Here is a 22297-nt window from a genome sequence, read left to right as displayed (position 1 = left end):
AGCTTTGAGCTCTTGCTTAGCTTTTTCTTTTTTTTTTTTCTTTTTTTTTTTTTTCCAGTCCTGGGTTTGAACTGATGGTCTGGGCACTGTCCCTGAGCTTCTTTTTCTCAAGGTTAGTGCTCTACCACTTGAGCCACAAGGCCATGTCTGCCTTTTTCTGTATATGTGTTTCTGAGGAATGGAACTCAGGGCTTCATGCATGCTAGGCAAGCACCCTACCACTAAGCCACATTCCCGGTCCCTGTTCAGCTTTTTCAATCTCAGCTACTGCTCTATCACTTGAGCAGCAGAGTTCTTTGCTTTTTAACTGGAGATAAGAATCTCTCCAACCTGCCTGCCTCAGCTAGCTTTGAATCTCACTCCAGAGATCTCAGGATTACTTGAGCCACCAGCACCCGGGCTGCATTTGGTTTTAAAGAGGAGGTCCACACCCAACCAGAAAGAAACTCTGAATTAGAAGAGGGAACACAGCTTGGGTGCTGACTCTGAGCCTGGCATGGATTTAAGCCCGTCACATGAATTTGTTCAACTTAATCCTAACAAGAGTTTGTACGGATTGGTACCAAGTCTCTAAGTGTCACAAAGGGAAAGTGAGGAACAGAGACAGAGAACTATCCAAAGCCAAGTGGCAAGAGTAGCCTTGTGTTCACCAAAGCCGGCTGTGAGGGTGCAAAGGGGGATGGATGGATGTCCACCCAGACTTAAGCCACCAGCTCCTCAGTTCCATTTAGTAGCCAATGGGAGAAAGGAAAACCAAGAAGATACTACACTTCCACACCCACTAATGCAATGCCTGTCAGCATTAAAACAACCTCCCAGCCGCTTCCTGAGGCTCGGCCCCCACCTGCAGCTCCGCCCCTCCCATGGCCCCACCCCTTCAGAGGCTCCTCCCACTCTATTCTGCATCCAGGGCTGGATGCCTGGGCTAGGAACGTACATCTCTCCTCACTTTCTTCCCCCACCTCTCCCATTTCTCAAACAACAGTCCAGACCCGGCGTGAGGATGACCAGGAACCCTTGTTTAAAATCCTGTGACAGTGAAATAAGCCAGACATGGAGGACAAGCGATATGATTACATCTGTGAGGCTTACCAGAGTAGGGGAGAATGCAGAGAGAGAGAGAGTAGAGCGAGCAGCAGTGGCCAGGGGCTGGGCCAGGGGGATGGGGAGTCAGGGGTTAAAGGCCACCGAGTTTTAACCAGATGGATGTTGGATAGTTACACAACAGTGCAAATGTATTTCATACCACAGAACTGTGTCGCTGAAAATGGTTAAGATGGCCATTTATTTTTTCAGTGTTTTTTGTCTTTGGTTTTTTGTTATTATAAAGGTGGTGTACAGAGGGGTTACAATTACATAAGTCAGGTTAAGAGTATATCCTTCCTTTGCTCTCTCCCAGTTTTTCCCTCCTGTTCCCACTCACAAGTTGTATAGTTTATTTTCAACATAGGGTCAAGTACCACTACTGCAAGCAATTTATTTTTGTGGCAGTGTTGGAACTTGAACTCAGAAACTTGCACTCTTGCTTTAGCTTTTCTAGCTTTTCTATCACTTGGGATACACTTCCATTTCCAGCTTTTTGTGGTTAATTGGAAAGTCTCATGGATTTTTCCTGCCTAGGCTGGCTTCAAACCTTAATTCTCAAATCTCATCTGCCTGAGTAGCCAGGATTACAGGCCCCGCTAGTTTCCCAGTGGTTCTTCTGCATTGTCTGTATGAGAACCAAGACTTGTTACCATTTATTAGCTGTGTTACTTCAGCAAAGTTACCAAACCCACCAGGCTTATGTGTAAACGGCTGCGCAGCCTCTTTACACAGCTAGTATAAGGGCTACCTGAGATAAGTGATTGCAGCAGCAGGTGAGGTAGGAGGCAACTGCTCAACAAAAATTTTCTATTCAGTCAGTCTGTAAAATGTACAAGCATCCCTGGGAGCAGAGCCTGCGCTGGTTCCTGGGCATTGGAAGGTGATAGACAATATCGCAACATCCGGGTATTATTGTGTGTAGGCAGGCTTTAGGACTTGCAGTCAGGGCCTAGGAACTTTCCCTAAGCCTTTTCACTCAAGACTGGTGCTCTTCCAAGTGAACCACACCTCCACTTCTGGCTTTTTTCTTTTGCTGGCTAATTAGATATAAGAATCTCACTCTCTCCACCTTTCCTGTCCAGGTCTTAAACCTTGCACTCAGGTCTCCTGAGTAGCTAAGAATACAGGCATGAGCAACTGGCACCCAATCCAGATGCTTACAGACAACAAGGGTCTCCATTCTCCCACTCTGAAAAATCTTCCTGACAGGGACATCTGACAACACGTAAACTGAGTCATAAGTTACAACCTGGAGTTGGGACAAGGGCATTATAGAACAGTTGCACAAGCTGGGTACAGGGAGTTTCCAAGCACTTAAAATGAGACCCTAGCCGGGTGCTGGTGGCTCATGGATGTAATCTTAGCTACTCATAAGGCTGAGATCTGAGGATTGGAATTCCAAGCCAGCCCAGGCAGGAAAGTCTATGAGACTCTGGTCTTCAATTAACCAACCAAAAAACTAGAAGTGGAGCTGTGGCTTAAGTGATGTAGTGTCAGCCTTAGGTAGAAAAGACCAAGTGAGAACATGAGGCCCTGAGTTCAAGGCCCAGGTACTGCACTGAGAGAGAGAGAGAGAGAGAGACCTAACAGGAAGAAGACAGGATCAGAAAATAACTGCCCTGAAATGGATTCGAGGGTGGGCAGGGCATTTGTGGCCCAGGAATAGTATTGCATAAGCCTCAGGTATAAGCAGAGTATATAAAAGAAAGCCAGCTCAACCATCTTATTCTGGGCCTGTGACTTCAAAGAGCAAGAGCAGACAAGCAGAGGAGATTCTAGATTGAGATCTCTCTGGGGCCTCTGCCTCCTGGAATTCCCTTCCAGAGACATAGGTTTTATCTTAGAAGCCAAGGGCACACAGCCTCCTTATCTCAGGACCCAAGTTGCCCTGGGGAGGGGGGCGGGGCAGGGGCGGGGCCTGGGCCGGGCTGAGTCCAGCCTACCCCAGGCCTGACAGCTCTCTCCCCCTCAGACCCCAGAGCAACACCCGTGAGAAAATCCCCCCTTGTTCTGTGGCTTTTCTCTTCTTTTTACTTTCCCCAAACTGGCCATTGCTATTGACAGTGCTTTGAAATGTATATGGCATTACCAAAAAAAAAAAAAAATCATGTTAAAATAATCCCTCCTAGGTCTTCAGGCCCACACATACTTCACTCTTGTTGACGCAGTTAGAGATTACAAAGCCCGCCTACTTCTGCACTTAGGGTAATAAGATAGTTCGGCAAATTGTTAAGAGCTTTATTTTTTTTTCCTCAAAAACAAAACAAAACAAAAGATACATTACTTGTGTAGTTTGATGTCTATAAAGTGATAACTAAGCTAGAAAGTTACCTAAATATTTTTTTGTCAGGCGAACATTATTGTCTGGGATACAAGGACGGTTGGCAGGCTGCCAGACCGCTCATGACCCTTTTATGAAGATGTTTCTCTAAGAGCCCGTCACCCTGTGGAGAGGGACTACTTGGACAAGTACCAGACACCACCGTCCCTTGGACCACATACCTTCCACTTCCTTCTACTATGCATGAAGCAGATGAGGCGTGAACCCCAAGTTCTCTTCCCAGAACCATCTTTCCAAATGGGTAAGACAACCCTGGTTGCAATCCTGTCCTTTGGCCCGGTTTTTGTTCTGAAACTATTCTTGAAAGTATTCCAAAGTGGCTTTAGAGAATACTCAGATCTCAACTGCTTTTGACTTCCAAAAAAAAAAAAAAAGAGTTATGACAAGCTGGGCGGGTTCCAAGAAGCTGGTATACAGGGGAGGGGCTGACAAGGTACCAGCTGCTCCTTTGGCTTAATTCTACCAGGTTTGTAGGAGGGCACCCCCCTCCCGCCCCACTGACACCCCCACCATAGCCACTCTCAACTCCAGCCAGAGGATAGCAGGCAGGGCTCTCCCACCCAGATCCTGCTTCCTTGCCAGGCAGGTTAGTCTTCTGAACCCCTCCTGGGCCCCCTGGGGAGAGCAGACTGGACCCAGCTACCCAAGGTCCTGAAAGATGAGAGCCACATCATACTTAGCCCTGCCCACTCCCTTACCTTCATCCCTGTTCAAATCCCCTCCTGGGCCATGCGTTCAGAATGGAAGAAAAAAATCAGAATCAAGGGTTAAAATAAATCACTGCTTAGGGCAAGGTTCATTCCAGGTCCAATTCAGAGCCTAAGTAAGCAAACTTGTGATTAGCACAGAAGGGCTCGACTGGTTCTAAGTGGGTCCTGAACTCTGAGGCTCTAACCTCTGTCCCCAAACAGGGCCTTCTTTCCCCAAGCTCTCTGCTATGCAAGGAATTCTGCCCCAGTTTAGGAAAGAAAAAAAAAAATCCCTCAGATTTGCAGCATTCTGATCTGACCAAGTCAGAATGCACAGCACAAAGGCAGGCCCCTGGGCTGGACCTGGAGAATGATATCCCAGCAAAGAGACCTCGGTGAGGAATGCCCGGCCCAGGGGCTATTGGCTCACACCTGGAACCCCAGCTACTCAGAAGACTGTAATCTGAGGATCACAGTTTGAAGCCAGTCCAGGCAGCAGAGTCTATGAGACTCTTATCTCCAATTAACCACACACACACACACACACACAAAAGAAAAAAAAAAGCCAGAAATGGAGCTGTGGCTCATGTGGTAGAGCACCAGCCTTGAGCAAAACAACTAACAGACAGTACCCAGGACTTACGTTCCAACTCCAGGATAGATATCGAAAAAATAAAAAGTCTGACGCCAGTGTCTTACATCTATAATCCTAGCTACTCAGGAGGCTAAGATCTAAGGGTTCAGTTTGAAGCCATCCTGAGCAGGAAAGTTCATGAGACTCTTATCTCCAATTAACCACCAAAGAAGTAGATCTGGGGCTCAAATGATAGAACATTAGCCTTGAGGGAAAAAGCTCAGGACAGCACACAAGCCCTGAGTTCAAGCTCCAGGACTGGTACAAAGGAAAGCAGTATTCTTATTTTAAACTCACCAGCCTCCCTGGTACATATCCCCCCTATTTTCTATGCCCAGCATAGCAGAGACCACATCACTCAAGCCTGCCTTGTACCATGCACTACAATTTCATATGTAATGAAGTGAAACCAGAACACCTTATCTCATAATCAGCATATCAACAAGTACAAGCTTATTCATGAACATAAAATAGTCTTCATTCCTCATGCGCAGACTACGCAACAGAACCAGCTCTAGGTCTTCCTGGTAGCATTTAACCTGTAAGAGACCTAGGAGGTAAAAGATGGGCAAAATCTCAGACCCATGAAGATGTAACTAGAGCACACAAGGATCCTGAGAGTATCATTTGTCCTGCTCTTTGTGAGCACCCAGAAAATGTTGTTGTTTTTTCTGCCAGCCCTGGGGCTTGAACTCAGGACCTGCATGCTGTACCTGAGCTGCTTTGTGCTCACTAGCACACTACCACTTGAGCCACTGCACTAGTTCCAGCTTTGTCTGAGTAGTTTATTGCAGATGAGTCTCACAAACTCTCCTGTCCAGGCTGATTTTAATCCACAATCCTCAAATCTCAACTTCCTGAGTAGCTAGGATTACAGGTGTGAGTCATCAGTGCTAGAACAGAAGACATTTTGTTTTTTGTTTTTTTGGGTGGTTTTTTTTGTGGTTTTTGTTGGTGGTTGCTTGTGGGGCTTGAACTCTGGGCTTGGGCACTGTCCCTGCGCTCTTCAGCTCAAGGCAAGCACTCAACTGCTTGAGCTACAGTGCCACTTCCAGCTTTCTGGTGGTTAATTGGAGATAGGAGTCTCATGGACTTTGCTGCCCAGGCTGGCTTTGAACCGTGAGCCTCAGATCTCAGCTTCCCGAGTAGCTATGATTTATAGGTATGAGCCACTGGCATCCGGCTCCAGAAGACATTTTGAAAGATATGATTCTGATACCAAGAGGTCCTGCCTTGAGAGTAGTCCCAGTCAGATGTGAAGATCTGTCCCTTAAATGTGACCTGTACCCAAGTCACGGGAGACCTCCAAAGGCCCAGAGTCTTAGGGTCACTAGATGGCAAGAACATTTGGGGTGGAATAGGCCCTAGCTTTCTAGTTTGCCAGGAACACTGCTGGCTTATGAATCAATCGGTTCAGTGTAAGACCACAGAGGAGTCAGAAGTCACCCAGCCTTTCCAGCCCTCAGTTTGTACAGCTTTCTGCTATAGCCAGAAGATTGCTAACAAATAACCAGTTCTGGAATTCCGTCCTGTGCCAAAATGATCTGCACAGTATGTTCTCTACAAAATCAGAGCCACACAGCAGCTCACAGAGGGATTTAGAAACAGCCATAGGCAGGGGTGTAGCTCAGTGGTGCTTAGCATGAGAGCAGCCCTGGGTTCCAGCCCCACAAACAGACAAAACACAGGTGCAACCTCATCCATCTGTGTCCAGATGCCTAGATACATTTGCTACTACTCCAGGCCAAAACTGAGACTAAGTATGACAAGGCACCCAGCTCCCCTGGGTTCAAATCCCAGCTCTGACACTGATCTGTGTGAAGCTCCATTTTCTCAGCCATTGTATAGGCTGATAATAATACTGCATGCGCTCATTGATTAAAAGTGTAAAACACTACACAGTAACAAAGCAGAAGATATACTGAAATCATAACTCCATCCAGCAAATGCTGACTGGGTACCCACAAATGACAGATGCTGCTCTAGAGGACTAGGGATAGTCTTAAACACCACCAAATTCTTCTTATGGTGTTTACTTCTTAAAGAAGATAGCTGTCTGTTCCTCTGTCTCTGAATCTCTGTTTCCTGGCTACCATGAGCTAAGCAGCTCACTGGGAAGGAAGAGAGGGAAGGAAGGAAAGAGAGAGGGAGGGAAGGAGGAAAGAAGAAAACCCTAAGAAATAACCAAAATAAAATAAAAGTGAGGGCTAGGCACTGGTGGCTCATGCCTATAATCATAGCTACTCCACAGGCTGAGAGCTGAGGATCACAGTTCAAAGCCAACCCAAGCAGGAAAGTCTGTGGGACTTTTTTTTTTTAATTTAATTTTATTTTATTTGTGAACATACTGTACAGAGGGGTTACAATTACATGGGCAGGATAATGCGTACATTTCTTACCAAGCATTGCAGCCTCCTCCTTTGGTTTACCCTTCACATCCCTTCCCAGCCTCCCCCCTGTCTGTGGGACTTTTATCTCCAATTAATCACCAAAATAATGGAAATGAAGCTATGGCTTACAGCCGAGTGCCAGCCTTGAACAACAACAACAAAAAAAAACAAACAAACAAACTCAAGGACAGCACCCAGGTCCTGAGATCAAGCACCAGAACTAGCACAAAATGAAGAAAGAGGAGGAGGAGGAGGAGGTGGAAGAGGAGGAAGATGAGGAAGAGGAGGAGGAGGAAGAGAAGAAAGATGAGGAGGAGGAGGAGGAGGAGGAGGAGGAGGAGGAGGAGGAAGAGGAGGAGGAGGAGGAGGAGGAGGAGGAGGAGGAGGAGGAGGAGGAGGAGGAGGAAGAAGAAGAAAAGGAGGAGGAGGAGGAGGCAGATTTCCTCAAATGTGCAAGAGAAAAATGTGAAGAAAACTCAAGCCAGGCAAGTGGGAAGAGAGAGAAGGTGTGATTTTATATAAACCCCTTTGAAAATGCCTCTGGAGAAGGCAAGCCTTGAGCAGAAACCCAGTGAACGTAGTCACTCTTCCCCTTATCAACAGTGCTTGGGGGAAAAATGCGCAGTATTTTCCCAAAGTCCAAATAGGCAGTTCTGCCCAATGTATCTCACCAGCTGGAATGTGAGCTGGGAGGGAGCTTAGAGATTCTCTAGTTCTAATTGAGACCTACAAAGCTCCAACAGAGACAAAACAGGCCCCTTAAATATGGAGTTTAGGGAGAAGAATGAATTGGGAGATTAATATATGTCAGAAAGAGCTAAGTAAATAGAGAATATGAAACCAGCAACAGGGCATTAGGGCAAGGGCCTGTAACTCCCCCTGAGGTGTGTTAGAGGCCTCTCTGGCCCAATGTCCTTATAGGGGAAGAGTCTGCCAAATGGAAAGGCATTCCAGACATACTTCACAGGAAATGCAAAAGCCCTGAGATGGGAGTCTGGCTTCAAGAGCAAGGAATAGCCCCCTCTCCGTGAAGGGGTCCCATGCAATAGCTCACACTTGATTACCAGCTATTGAGAGGCATAGGTAAGAGTATCAGGGTTCAAAACTGTCCCCAACAACAACTCTGAGGCCTTATTGTAAAAATAACTAAAGCAAAAATGGCTAGGAGTATGGCTCAAGTGGTAGAGTATCTTCCTAGCTAGTAGAAGACCATAAGTTCAAACCCCAAATACTGAAAAAGGGAGGGAGGGAGGGAAGAAGGAAGGAAGGAAGGAAGGAAGGAAGGAAGGAAGGAAGGAAGGAAGATTAGGAGGGAGGGGAGGAGGAGGAGGGAGGAGAGGGAGAGAGGAGAGGGAGGGAGGAGAGAGAGAGAAGCGTGGCTCATGCCTATAATCCTAGCTACTCAGGATGCTGAAATATGAGGATCGTGGTTCAAAGCCAGCCCAGGCAGGAAAGCCTGTGAGACTCAACTCCAATTAACCACCAGAAAACCAGAAATGGCATTGTAACTCAAAGTAATAGAGCACTAGCCTTGAGCTAAAAGCTCAGGGAAACCGGGCACAGTGGCTCATGCCTGTAATCCTAGCTACTCAGGAGACTGAGAGCTGAAGACCCAGGTTTAGAGCCAGCCCAGGCAGGAAAGTTCATGAGACCCTTATCTCCAATTAATCACCAGAAAACCGGACGTGACACTGTGGCTCAAGTGGTAGAGTGTTCATCTTGAGCTGAAGAGCTGAGGGGCAGTACCCAGGCCCAGAATTCAAGCCCCACAACCACCAATAAAAGAAAAAAGAAAAAGCTCAGGGACAGCACCAGGCCCTGGGCCTGAGTTCAAGTCCCACAACCGAAGAAGAGAAGGGAAGGAAGAGGGAAGGGAAGGGAAGGGAGAGGAAAGGGAGAGGGAGGGGAGAAGAGGGAAAAGGAGAAGATAGGGCAAAAAGCCAAAACCTGCCTGAGGTTAGGGTGACAGACACAGGATTTGAACCCATGCAGCCCAGTTTCAATTCTGGTGCTTACCCACTACACTCTGCATTCCTGTTTTTACAGCAGGCCCACACAACCTCCAGGACCATCCTGGGCTGAGTTTACCTTTATAGCTTCAACTCTCCAGCTTTTCACTCTCAAAGTCCCCTTGGGCAAGGCAGTGGTAGCTCACGCCTATAATCCTAGTTGCTCAGGAGGTTGAGAGCTGAAGACCCAGGTTTAGAGCCAGCCCAGGCAGGAAAGTTCATGAAACCTTTATCTCCAATGAACCACCAAAAAGCCAGAAGTGGAGCTGTTGGCTCAAGTGGTAGAGCACTCACCTTGAGAGAGAGGAAAAGAAGCCCAGGGACAGTGCCCAGGCTCTGAGTTCAAGCCCCAAGACCAGCAGAAAAAGACAAACAAACCAACAAACCAAAAGCCTTGAATATTTAGGGTATGGCAAGTATTCACAGGCTGTCTGCACTAAACGGCCTTATCTCCAAGTCCAGCAGGGCTCTGAGTGACTGGCGGCTTATTTATGACCAATTACCTGGAGAAAACCACTGGGACTCGTGTTAAGAAGGAAGGTTTTTGATCTTCAGGGAAATGGCAAAACCCTGAGATCAGGAGGGGAATAACAGGGCAGGAAAAGCTGGCTTCTGCTGCCTGAGAAAGTCATGTTTACACGAAGATCCTGCTTTTTCAAAGTCCAGAAAAGCCAGGGACACACAGTAATTGGTTTCTAAGGAAACGCCCATGAGCAAAGCAAAGAGCAAAGCAGCGCCTGGTGAGCAGCACCTTCAATCTCTCTCCTGTTGTTTAAACGGAGGCACGTGGAGATGAAAAGCCACACATGTTCCTCTAAAGCTTTCTCTGAATCCCTGCTACTGCCAACCTCCATTCTACATTTTCATTGGCCTACTTTTTCATAGGCCCTACCCAGCCTGGAGTAAATAGATATTCAGATTCTCGTATACAAACCATTTAGGGAGAAAGATCCAATCATCTAATTTATTTAGTCCCTACTGATCTCTTAGCTTATTCACTCAAGGCTGCCACTCTTACTACTTGAGCCACACCTCCACTTCTGGCTTTTTTTTGTCAATTGGAGATAAGAATCTCACAGACTTTTTAGTCTGGGCTAGCTTTGAACCATGATCCTTAGATCTGATACTCAGATCCTCCTGAGTAGCTAGGATTCCAGGCATGAGTTACTGGTGCCAGCTGATCTTTATTTTAGAAAAACACTCAAGCTCACAGTAGCAGTGGAGTAAAAGATCAAGGAGGGAAGCTCTAGGAAGCAATTGCCATAAACAATGAGAACCACAGATAAGGAAGATTTGGTGGACGAGGTGGGTGAGCCAGGTATTAATCAGACGCACATGTTAGCAGAGCTAAGACAGGCAGAGAATATGGGAGAGTTGGGGTATGGAGTAGGGCATGGCTGAGCATCCCAGCGGTGCTTCCTAAAGCTCAACTCAGAGAAGCAGCAAGGCACTGGTGGCTGACACCTGTAATCCTAGCCACCCAGAAGGCTGAGATCTGAGGAATGCAATTCCAAGCCAGCCTAGGCAGGAAAAGTCCATGAGACTCACAGAAAAAGCCAGAAGTAGAGCTGTGGCTCAAAGTACTAGAGCGCTAGCCTTGAGTAAAAGAGCTCAGGGACAGTGCCCAGGCCCGGAGTTCAAGCCTCATGACCAATACACACACACACACACACACACATACACACACACACACACACACACACACACACACACACACACACAGAGGCACACAGAGGCACAGTCCCCTAAACAAGCAGATGACAAAAAAAAAAAAAAAAGAGATAGTTAGGGGGGCTGTAGCTCACACCAATAATCCTAGCTACTTGCAGGGGATGAGATTTGAGGATCAAGGTTCAAAGCCAGCCTGAGCAGACAAATCTGAGAGACTTATCTCCAATTAACTAGCAAAAAGCTGAAAGTGGAGCTGTGGCTCAAGTGGTAGAGTGTGGCCTTGAGCAGAAAAGTCTCAGGGACAGTGCTCAGGCACTTGAGTTTGAGTCCTAATACTGACACATTCAACATACACACACACACACACACACACACACACACACAGACATTAGATGTTACTAGGCAGACAAAGTAGGTGATCTCACAGAAGGACAGGACACAGCACAGAAAATATTTCTCTAGCACCAAAAAAAAAGGTCTTCCTAAGCCGGGCACCTATAATCCTAGCTACTCAGGAGGCTGAGATCTGAGGATCGCGGTTCTAAGCCAGCCTGGGCAAGAAAGTCCGTGAGACCTTATCTCCAATAAAACCACTAGAAAACCGGAAGTGGCGTTGTAGCTCAAGCAGTAGAGTGCTCGCCTTGAGCTGAAGAGTTCAGGGACAGTGTTCAAGCCCCACACGGACAAAAAAAAAAAAAAAAGTTCTTCCTCAATTCTAGATCTTCAACTAGGAGATTCCAACCTTTTCGTCTCTGCTTCACCTTCACCGCAAGTTTAATAGATAATGTCTTACAAGCATCAAGACCTTGTCCAGCTCACTAAGAATGAAGAAACTTTAGGAATCTTTCTGGGAATTTCAAAAATCTGGAAGGAGGTATTTCCTTGCTAGGCCTTAGAGTGAGATCTGGACCCTGTGTCCTGTGTGCCTTCTACAGACCAGGAAGTCACAGTTACCTTCAGATGCTCTCAGGAATCTTATCTCTGCATAGAGGGTATCATTTCTATAATTAAGATTGTCATCATTCTTTCAGTCCCTACCACATCTTACCTGTATTTGGGGTGGAGACTGAAACTGCCCTGGCTTGGTTGGTGGCTTCCTTGAGTTTATTCTGGTCTTTACATTCCAGGGCTGGTGGTTGTGGCATGCTCTAGCAATAAGGATAAAAATTATGGCAGCGTCACTCTGAAATCATCTAATCAATCCTCAAATGGCTAATATGGGTATAAAAAATACCACCTTTGGCTTATTGGTAGAGTGCTTGCCTAGCATGCATGAAGCCCTGGGTTCAAGTCCTCAGTACCATATCAACAGAAAAAGCCAGAAGTAATGCTGGGGCTCAAGTGAAGGAACGCTAGTCTTGAGGCTCAGGGACAGAGCCCAAGCCCTGAGTTCAAGTCCCAGGACCGGCAAAAAACAAAAACAAAAACACCTTTTTCCCCCACTACTCCCAACCCAACCCAAGCCCAACCCTGTCTAGAAGTTGTAGCTATAGATGAGATAATAGAGGAGCTGAAGGAGCCCATCAGCCAGGCACTAGTGGCTTTCCCTATAATCCTGGCTACTCAGGAAGCTGAGATCTAAGGATTGCAGTTCAAAGCCAGCCCTGACAGAAAACTCCATGAGACTCTTTTTTTTTTTGCCGGTCGTGGGGCTTGAACTCTGGGTCTGGGCGCTGTCCCTCAGCTCTTCAGCTCAAGGCTAGCGCTCTACCACTGGAGCCACAGCACTACTTCCGGCTTTTTCTGTTTATGTGGTGCTGAGGAATGGAACCCAGGGCCTCATGCATGCAAGGCAAGCACTCTACCGCTGAGCTACCTTCCCAGCCCTCCATGAGACTCTTATCTCCAATTAATCACTAAAAAAAGTCAGACATGCAGCTATGACTAAAGTGATACCAGCCTACTTTTTTTTTTCTTTTTTTTTTGTCGGCCGTGGGGCTTGAACTCTGGGCCTAGGAGCTGTCCCTCAGCTCTTCAGCTCAAGGCGAGCGCTCTACCACTTGAGCTACAGCGCTACTTCCGGTTTTCTGGTGGTTTATTGGAGATAGGAGTCTCACGGTCTCTCCTGCCCGGGCTGGCTTTGAACCGCGATCCTCAGATCTCAGCCTCCTGAGTAGCTAGGATTACAGGCGTGAGCCACCAGCGCCCGGCTACTTTTTTTTTTTTTTAAGGGCTGGGAATGTGGCTAGTGGTAGAGTGCTTGCCTACCATGCATAAAGTCCTGGGTTTGATTCCTCAATACCACATAAACAAAAAGTAATAATAATTTTTTAAAAATTAAAAAAGAGTTTCACAGATTGAAAAATGAGAGACCACCTAATGTTTATTTAAAAAGAAAAAAAATACTAAGGGATAAGTGTCCAGGCTCTGAGTTCAAGCCCCAGTATCAGCACATACTCATACATACATACACACACACACACAAATACACACACAAATGGGGCTCATACCTGTAATACTAGCTACTCAGGAGGCTGAGAGCTGAGGATTGAGGTTCAAAGTCAGTCTAAGCAAAAAAGTCTGTGAGACTCTTATCTCCAACTAACCACCAGAAAACCAGAAGTGGTGCTGTGGCTCAAGCAGTGGAGCTCTTTCTTTGAGCTGAAGAGCTGATGGATAGTGCCCAGGCCCAGAGTTCAAGCCCCATGACCAATAAAAAAAAAGAAAGGGGGGAGCTCTAACCCTGCTGCTGCTGCTGCTGCCTCTCCTCCTCCTCCTCCTCCTCCTCCTCCTCCTCCTCCTCCTCCTCCTCCTCCTTCTTCTTCTTTCCAGTCCTGGGGCTTGAACTCAGGGCCTAGGCACTGTCCCTGAGCTTCTTTTACTCAAGTCTAGCATTCTACCACTTGAGCCACAGCACCACTTCCAGCCTTCTCTGCTTATGTAGTACTGAAGAATCGAACCTAGGACTTCATGCATGCTAGGCAAGCACTCTACCACATTCCCAGACAAGTTTATGAAATTCTTATCACCAATTAGCCAGCAAAAAGCTGGAAGTGAGCCAGGCGCTCGTGGCTCACACCTGTAAACTTCACTACTCAGGGACTGAGATCTAAGGATCATGGTTAGAAGCCAGCCTGGACAGGAAAATCCATATGGATCTTATCTCCAGCTAACTACCAGAAATCCAGAAGTAGAGCTGTGCCTCAAGTGCTACTCTTGAGCAAAGGAGCTCAGAGATAGTGCGCAGGCCCTGAATTCAAACCTCAGTATAGGCAAAACAATAAAATAAAATAAATGACTCAGTAATGTTGAAATAGCAGACACCCTCGGCAAGCCAGCAGAAGAGCAATTTCAGGCTAGGGCAGCCTCTCTTCTTACAAGCACCTGGCTGCCCCACCTGCACCTGGCCCTGAGATGCGGGTTCACACGGGTGCTAGAAGGCTGGGTAATCTGATTGGCCTGGAGGTTGCTTGTTAGAGAAGACAGGCTTTGTTAACGATCAGAGAGTCAGGTTTGAACCTGTTCCTCTGATACCTACGTGCAGGCCCAACAGTGAGACTTAGGGTGTGGTCAGCTGCTCTGACTGTTCAAGGGATGTAGAAAAAAATCCAAGTGGGCCTTAAACTACTCAGTCAGACTGACCAGACCAGAAATCAAACCAAAGAACTACATCAACATCATCTCTCCTTTCCTCTCTGAGATAAGACAATCAACAGAGATTCCTCACTCCCCATTTCTGGTTGGAAATAATCTTTTCATCTTGCTTTTGGCTGACAAGAGCTGGATCTCTTGTGAATAAGCAGCTAACCCAAAGCCACCTGTGTCAGCTGAAACTGAACGAGCCAGTGCTGAACTGGGTGCAGACAAAGCAGCCCTTTCTCTCTTACAATGGAGTGTGCACATTGCTCAGACATACAACTCTGTAACACCCTCCCCAGGAGATTTCTGATCTCAGTGTGTCAGAATCTACTTTCTAGAGGACTTTTGCCTCCACCTGAGAAAGATCATTTCAGTGCTGTAATTTCTTGGCACCACAAATCCTTGTCCTGTACTCCCAAGCTAGTATGTCACAGAGCCACCCAGCAAAACGCATAGGGCAGGGCCTGCTTGGCAGTGGTCAGTACTGTAACAGGGCAGCCCAGAGCTGCCTACCAGGCTCAGCAAGGTGGGAACAGAGGGGATGGGGAGAGTTCGCTGCAGTGAATACCAGGGCAGCTTCGCCTTCCTTCAAAGGTGAGAAGCAGTGCTGGGCACAGCGCCACTCCGGGTTTTCTGATGGTTCATTGGAGATAAGATTTTTCTCCCCAGGCTGACTTTGAACCACAATCCTCAGATATCAACCTCCCGAGTAGCTAGAATTATAGGCATGAGCCACCAGTGCCTGGATTCTTCTACATTTTCCGTTAGTCTCAACTAGTTGTTCAAGAGGGTTCATTTTAGCCGGGCTCACGCCTGTAATCCTAGCTACATAGGAGGCTGAGATCTGAGGATCATGGTTCAAAGCCAGCCCCGGCAGGAAAGTCTGCGAGACTCTTATCTCCATTACACCACTCAGAAAGCCACAAGTGGTGCTGTGGCTCAAGTGGTAGAGTGCTCACCTTGAGCTGAAGAGTGACCAGGCTGAGTTCAAGCCCCACGACCGACAAAAAAAAAAAAAAAAAAAAAAAAAAAAGAGGGTTCATGTTGACAGGTCTATAAATCCATACAATAAACCTTGATATTTATTTATTCATTTATGTTCTTACTTTGCATTTTGTTGTTTTGTTTTTCTTTCTTCCACATTTCCTATTTGCATCAATTAGTTGAACAAGGCAGTTTCATTTGACATGCCATATATGTATGCAATGCACTTTGATCAGACTCATTTCCTCCAAACCTCTCCTTCAAACCAGTCTCAACAAGCTCCTCTGTTCCATTTTCACACAGGAGCAGTACAATATCTGCACCCCATTCACCCTCCTTCACCTTCTTCGTTCTCCCCTCCCATTAGTACCCATACCCTAACCAGGACTTGCAGGGCCTGGGCACTGTCCCTGAGCTTTTCTGCTTTAGGCTAGCGCTCTACCACTTGAGCCACAGCTCCACTTCCAGTTTTCTGGTGGTTAATTGAAGCTAAGAGTCTCATGGCCTTTCATGTCCAGGCTGGCTTTGAACCGCGGTCCTCAGATCTCAGCCTCTTCAGTAGGATTACAGACATAAGCCAACAACACCTGGCCTATCATTCATTTTTGAAGTGTATATTAGTTATTGAATGGGTGTCGTGTGGTATTTCATACATACATATACAGTATTTTAACCAGACTGACTCCTTTATCTACTCACTTTCTCTACCACGCGCTATTATCCCACAGCTTTCTGTGAGTTTCACGTTGCCATCTTCATTCACAGATGCAATGTATTCTGGTTTTGTTCCTCTCTAACATTCTCTTTTCATCCTTCTAATCCCTCCAAATAATCCCACAATTACAAATATAGTCATATATGTGTGTCTGTCTGTCTGTCATCCTATATGTGTTTATGTATACGTTTATCTTTTAGATCTAATACCCCAGCATGGCAGTCCTAGGGGCTTGAAGGAAGTAGATTTGTATCCTAGGTTATAGCTAAATTCAGACTCACCAATGGTTCAAGGATAGCAGCTAGTTTTTGAAACCTCAGCAATAACTTGGAGACTCAGATCTGGTGTTTTTTGTGTCTTGGTCATTGGAGTTTTTAACTTTTGTTAAAACTTTTTTTGGTCCAGTCGTGGGGCCTGAACTCTGGGCCTGAGCACTGTTGCTCAGCTCTTCAGCTCAAGGCTAGCGCTCTACCACTTGAACCGCAGCGCCACTTCTGGCTTTTTTCTTTTTGCTTATGTGGTGCTGAGGAATCAAACCCAGGGCCTCATGCATGCATGGCAAGCGTTCTACCACTGAGCCACCTTCCCAGCCCCTTTGTTTCTATTTATTATTGTGTGTGTGTCTGTGTGTCTGTGTGTGTGCTGGTACTAGGGCTTGAATTTAGGACCTGGGCTCTGTCCCTTAACTTTTGTGCTCAAGGTTGGTATTCTAGCATTTGACTCACAGCGTCACTTCCAGCTTTTTGGTGGTTAACTAGAAGTAAGAATCTCAGAGACTTTCCTACCCAGGCTGACTTGGAACTACAATCCTTAGATCTCAGCCTCTTGAGTAGCTAGGATTACAGGTGTGAGTCTCTGGCACCTGGCTGTTTATGTTTGTTTTTAGCCTAAGTCTCAGCAAATGCCCTAGAGATCAGAGAACTACACAGTAAGGAATGGAAGGGAAAGGAAATTGGTGTATGTGCTGGTAAGGAGAAGTGCATGGAGTAATAACATAGTAACTCAGTGGCTTGTAGTCTTTGCCATGTACTACATACCACATGCCAGAAATATGATGAAAGACCAGCAGACTGCATTCCTCTTCTACAGAGCTGACAGCCTGATGAGGAAGACAGGCCCCTAAGCAGTCACTGATAACTGAGTATACACAATACAGAACAGGAAACTATAGAACATGATCCCATGGGATATGGGGAAGATGGGAGGTGTCAGGGAAAGCTTCCACACCATACACAGATATGAAGAAACCCTTGGTTCAAAGCTCTGATGTCTCTTTGATATGATTCAAGAGACAAGTAATGGGGGGGCAGGGCCAGGGAGCAGGCAGGGATAAAAAGCTAAGTGTCAGTGGCTCATGCATATAATCCTAGCTACTCAGGAGGCTGAGATCTGAGGATCGAGGTTATCTCCAAACACTTGGAGCTGTGGTTCCAAGTGGTAGAGCACTAAGCCTTAAGCAAAAGAGCTCAGGGACAGCACCCAAGATGAGTTCAAGCCCCACGACTAACAAAAGAAAAAAGAAAGAAAAAGACTCCCTGTCTGCAGCATGTCAGCACATCTGTCCCCAGCTTCATCTGCCTAGCACGCCTTTCTCTCCCACAGCTGAATTCCTAGAATTTATTTTCTAGGAATTTAGACAATCCAAACAGGCTGCCCTACCCCCTCCCTCACCTGACTTCCCTGTCTGCCTGAAGGGCCCACTTGAAATTCAAGTTGCGAGCTGAACTTACAACGTTACAAACAGAAAATGCGCTGTCATTCTTCTCCCTGCTGGCTCACATTCCAGCCTTCCTCTCCGCCTGCCCACTGGAGACTGGACAGAGCCCAGCTGCCTGCCAGCTCAGGCCCTCCCAGAGACCACACACGCAAGGAAAATACACAACCCAGTCCACACTACACCTCTAAGGAGGCCCAAGGTTGCCAAAGCCCTCCCCTTACCATACGCCATCCCAGCTAGGCAACGGTGGCTCACGTCTGTAATCCTAGCTACTCAAGAGACTGAAATCTGAGGATCACGGTTCAAAGTCAGCTGGCACAGAAAGTCCTTGAGACTCTTATCTTCAACTAACCACCAAAAGAGCGGGAAGTGGAGCTGTGGCTCAAGTAGTAGAGCCCCAGCCTCCAGCAACAAAGTTAAGGGATAGTGCCTAGACTCTGAGGTCAAGGTCCATTATGAGCACACACATGCGTGCATGTACACACACACACACACACACACACACACACACACAGATTGGGGCTGTATGCCCCTGCTGTAGCCCACTGTGGTGGCAGCTCAGTATCTTGGGCTGTGTCAGACTCCAGGACCACAAAGACCCATGAACACCTATACCTCTAATTGTTCAGCTTTGAACAAGAGCTCTCATGTCCCAGAATCCCTGAGCTGGCCTTCTGATGGGTGGAGTAGCCACTGGAAAGCCCCACCCACCCATCAGGACCCCAAAGTCCTCCTATCAAATGCACAAGTCCAAAAGTGCTCATGGAGTGGGTGGCTCAGGCTGTCATCCTAGCTACTTGGAATCCTGGTTCAAAATCAGCCCAGGCAGACAAACCCAAGAGACAACTCTTTATCTCTAACAACCAAAAACCCAGGTGTGGTTCAAGTGGTAGAGCACCAGCCTTGATATGAAAAAGCTAAGGGAGAGTATGAGGCCCTGAATTCAAGCCCCAGTACTGGCACTTGTGCATACATACACATACATACATACATACATACATACACACACACACACACACACACACACACACACACACGTTAACATATAGAGAGCCCACCAATATAAAGCTGACCTCAGAGCCATCTAGATGCAGTGACAACTTGCACTGGTGCTCTAATTGGGGCTTAGAACCCACCAAGGTGAGAAGCACCAATGGAGAAGTATAAACCTGTCGGGGGGGGGGGGAGGGGGAGGTTCTGATGGCTTTCCAGAATCTTCTTTCTTGATGCCCCAATCTCCTCTGTGCCCGGTGTCCTGCTGGACCCACTGCCTGGCTCATAGCTTGCAGCAGCTCTAAAGTGGATTAAAAAATTCCCCCAGTAAGGGGTGGCAGAATTCATATGAGCCTGGGGATTTAACAGTTTGGCTGAACAGGCCAAATCCAGACTAGATGGCTTCCAAGTGCAGAATGAGGGCTTCCAGGTGTGAGCTGATTTCTGGTTTGCCTCCATGTCGCAAACTACAACTGTATTTAGATTAAATTTATTTGGATCAGTGGGTGGGGAGAAGCTTAAACCACCAGATCATCCTATGGTGCTGTCCTGTTTCCTGTAAGTCCCTTCCTTCCTCCCTCCCTCCCTCCCTCCCTTCCTTCCTCCCTTCCTTCCTCCTTTCCTCCCTCCCTCCCTCCCTTCCTTCCTTCCTCCCTCCCTTCCTTCCTTCCTCCCTCCCTTCCTTCCTTCCTTCCTTCCTTCCTTCCTTCCTTCCCTCCCATCCTCCCTATCTCCCTCCCTCCCTCCTTTTCCTCCCTCATTTCTTTCTTTAGTGCTTGGGATCAAGCTTGGTCTTGCATATGCCAGGCAGGGGCTGTACTAGTGAGCCACACCCGCAGCCTCCCTCTTTCCTTTTCCTGGCCTTCCCTTTTCCTTACTTCTTTAACTTTCCTCCTCCAGGACCAAGGGTTTTGCTTCCCTTTGCCCAGCCCAGGCCGTACCCCACCAGCACCCCACAAGGTCTTTCTTCTTCATCTCTGGAAGGAAAAGTGAGAGAGCCTGAGGTTGGAGATGGGATGAGTGGCTTCATTCCACCCAGGAAGTCCAAGGCCCTTGTGCTCACACCAAAAGTTGTTGGCACGTTTTCCAACAGGTTTAACATTGGCCTCTGCCCGGCTGCTGAGCAGAGCTGGCAGGTGCAGAGATGCCAGGGGAAACTGTCGCTGTCAGGAACAACTCTGTCCAAAGGGATGTGCTAGAGCCAGCCAGAATGGCCACTCACTAGGGTGGCCACAGGGCTTCTAGTATGGCTGGGCTGAAGTCCAGGACCAGTAGGCAGGGCTAATAAGAATGCACACACTTTGATTGGCTTTTCTGTCTTGTTTATTACCATGAAAGAGCTGCAGACTCAGTAAGGGTGGCAAGGGGCAGGAAAGCCACAGGAAGGGCTGGCAGCAGCCCACAAGGCCGACCTTGAGCAAGGTTTCACTCTACTTGAGACCTGGAACAAACCCTGTCCCTCTCAAAAAATAGGCTCATGGCAGAGTTCTTTTTTCTTTTTTCTTTTTTTTGTTTCAGGGCAGAACCCAGCCTGGGCCTCCAGTTTCTGTCTCAGTTCCCAGCCCTTCCTCTCCCTCCTTCTGGCCCCACCCTGCCAAGTAGACCCGCCCCCACTCAACTCCAGCCTGCAGTGGATTACCCCTCCTGGCCCCTCTCCAAGCTTTGAAACCTAGCTTATTATTAAGTCTTTCTGGTAGCAGAGTGAACCGAACGCTATGTAAAAAGTGCATGTGTCTCAGTCACACCAGATCCCAGGGTGAGTTGTGATCCAGCGGGGGTCCTGATGCTTACTAGCTGGGTGGCTTTGCACCCATGGTTTAACTTGACTGAGCCTCAGTTTGACTACTTACTAAATGAGAAAAGAAAGCCAGGGGCTGGGAAGGTGGCTCAGTGGTAGAATGCTTGGGGGTCCGATTCCTCAGCACCACATAAGTAGAAAAGTGGCGCTGTGGCTCAAGTGGTAGAGCACTAGCCTTGAGCTGAAGACCTGAGAGAAAACGCCCAGGCCCAGAGTTCAGGCTCCACAACCAACAACAACAACAAAAAAGCCAGACTTGCATGTTGTAATCCTTGCTAGTCAGGAGGCTGAGATCTGAGGATCACAGTAAGAAGCCAACCTAGACAGGAAAGTCTACAAGACTCTTCTCTCCAATGAACCACCAAAAAGCTGCAAGTGGAGTTATGGCTCAAGTGGTAGAGCAACAACCTTGAGTTTAAAAAAAAAAAAAAAAAAAAAAAAAGCTAAGGGACAGCACCTCCAGGCCCTGAGTTTATGCCCCAGCACTGTCAGCCCAGAAAAAGGGAAAGAAAAAAGAAGTATTTAAGGGGAAATGATGCTGTCCTCCTCAGCAAACCCCACACATTTGCTGTGACCCAGGGCTGAGACTTCAGGATCCCTGAGGGCTGGAAGAAGCCCATAAGGCTGCCTGACCCCACAAGGCAACGCTGAGGCTGGTAAACAGCGCACGGCATTCCAGCCCTGTGGCAAACATTCATACACGAATTCTTTGTCCTCATGAAGAAAAGACAGAGAGCTGCTGTGTGCTGCAAGCCCAAAGCCAAGAGCCCCATTTTCAAAATCCCCAACCAGAGAACAAGGCCAAGCGTGCCACCAGCCCTCTTGCAAGAGAAACTTGCCCAAACTTGGAGTTCTTGTTGTTGTCTTCTTTCCCAATCCCCATGCTCTCGCTTAGCTTTTGTGTTCAAGGCTAGTGCTCCACCACTTGAGCCACACCTCCAATTCCAGCTTTTTCTTTTCTTTTCTTTTTTGTCGGTCGTGGGGCTTGAACTCTGGGCCTGGGCGCTGTCCCTCAGCTCTTCAGCTCAAGGCGAGCACTCTACCACTTGAGCTACAGCGCCACTTCCGGTTTTCTGGTGGTTTATTGGAGATAGGAGTCTCACGGTCTTTCCTGCCCAGGCTGGCTTTGAACTGTGATCCTCAGATCTCAGCCTCCTGAGTAGCTAGGATTACAGGCATGAGCCACCAGCGCCTGGCTATAATTCCAGCTTTATCAATTGGTTAATTGGAGAGAAGAATCTCACTGACTTTTGTGCCCCAGCTGGCTTCAAACCTTGATCTTCAGCTCTCAGCCTCCTGAGTAATTAGGATTACAACAAGCAGGAACCACCAGCACCTGGCAAGATCAGCGCCATTATTTCAAAGAGGAAACTGAGGCCTGGAGTGTACAAGTAACTTGAGGCTACTGGGGGGAACACGTAGCCAATGGCCAGTGCCAGAGCAGAAGGCAGCCATCCTGTGCCTTACAGTAGGAGTCCTTCCTGCTACTCTAATAGGACTTCTTTCCCATTCACCTCTGAATCTTGAGTCCATATCCAAGGCTGCCACGTTGGTGGAAGGGTCCTGGGGGATTAGGCCACCATCTTGCCAGGTACAGCTCCTTTCTCTTGTCCTAGTGCTGGAGATTGGAGCCCAAGGCCTGGCTCCAGCTAAGTCTCTACCCCTCTTAATTCTGCAGCAGCCCAGCCAGG

At 47.5% G+C, this 22297-nt stretch overlaps 1 protein-coding gene across 1 annotated transcript in view; it reads right to left on the bottom strand.

Annotated features, from left to right (window-relative positions):
- The window catches only part of LOC138810694 (neuroblast differentiation-associated protein AHNAK), a 77581-nt gene that overhangs the window by 20783 nt on the left and 34501 nt on the right, over positions 1 to 22297 (bottom strand). The window contains exon 5 of the mRNA XM_069997889.1: positions 11869 to 11968. Coding sequence (XP_069853990.1) covers positions 11869 to 11968 — 100 coding nt within the window. The remainder of the gene's footprint in view (positions 1 to 11868; positions 11969 to 22297) is intronic.

The sequence above is a fragment of the Dipodomys merriami genome, unplaced genomic scaffold (assembly GCF_024711535.1).
Source record: "Dipodomys merriami isolate MVZ:Mamm:240054 unplaced genomic scaffold, mDipMer1.0.p SCAF_505, whole genome shotgun sequence".
Taxonomy (NCBI): domain Eukaryota; kingdom Metazoa; phylum Chordata; class Mammalia; order Rodentia; family Heteromyidae; genus Dipodomys; species Dipodomys merriami.
This window is presented reverse-complemented; position numbering and strand designations above follow the sequence as displayed.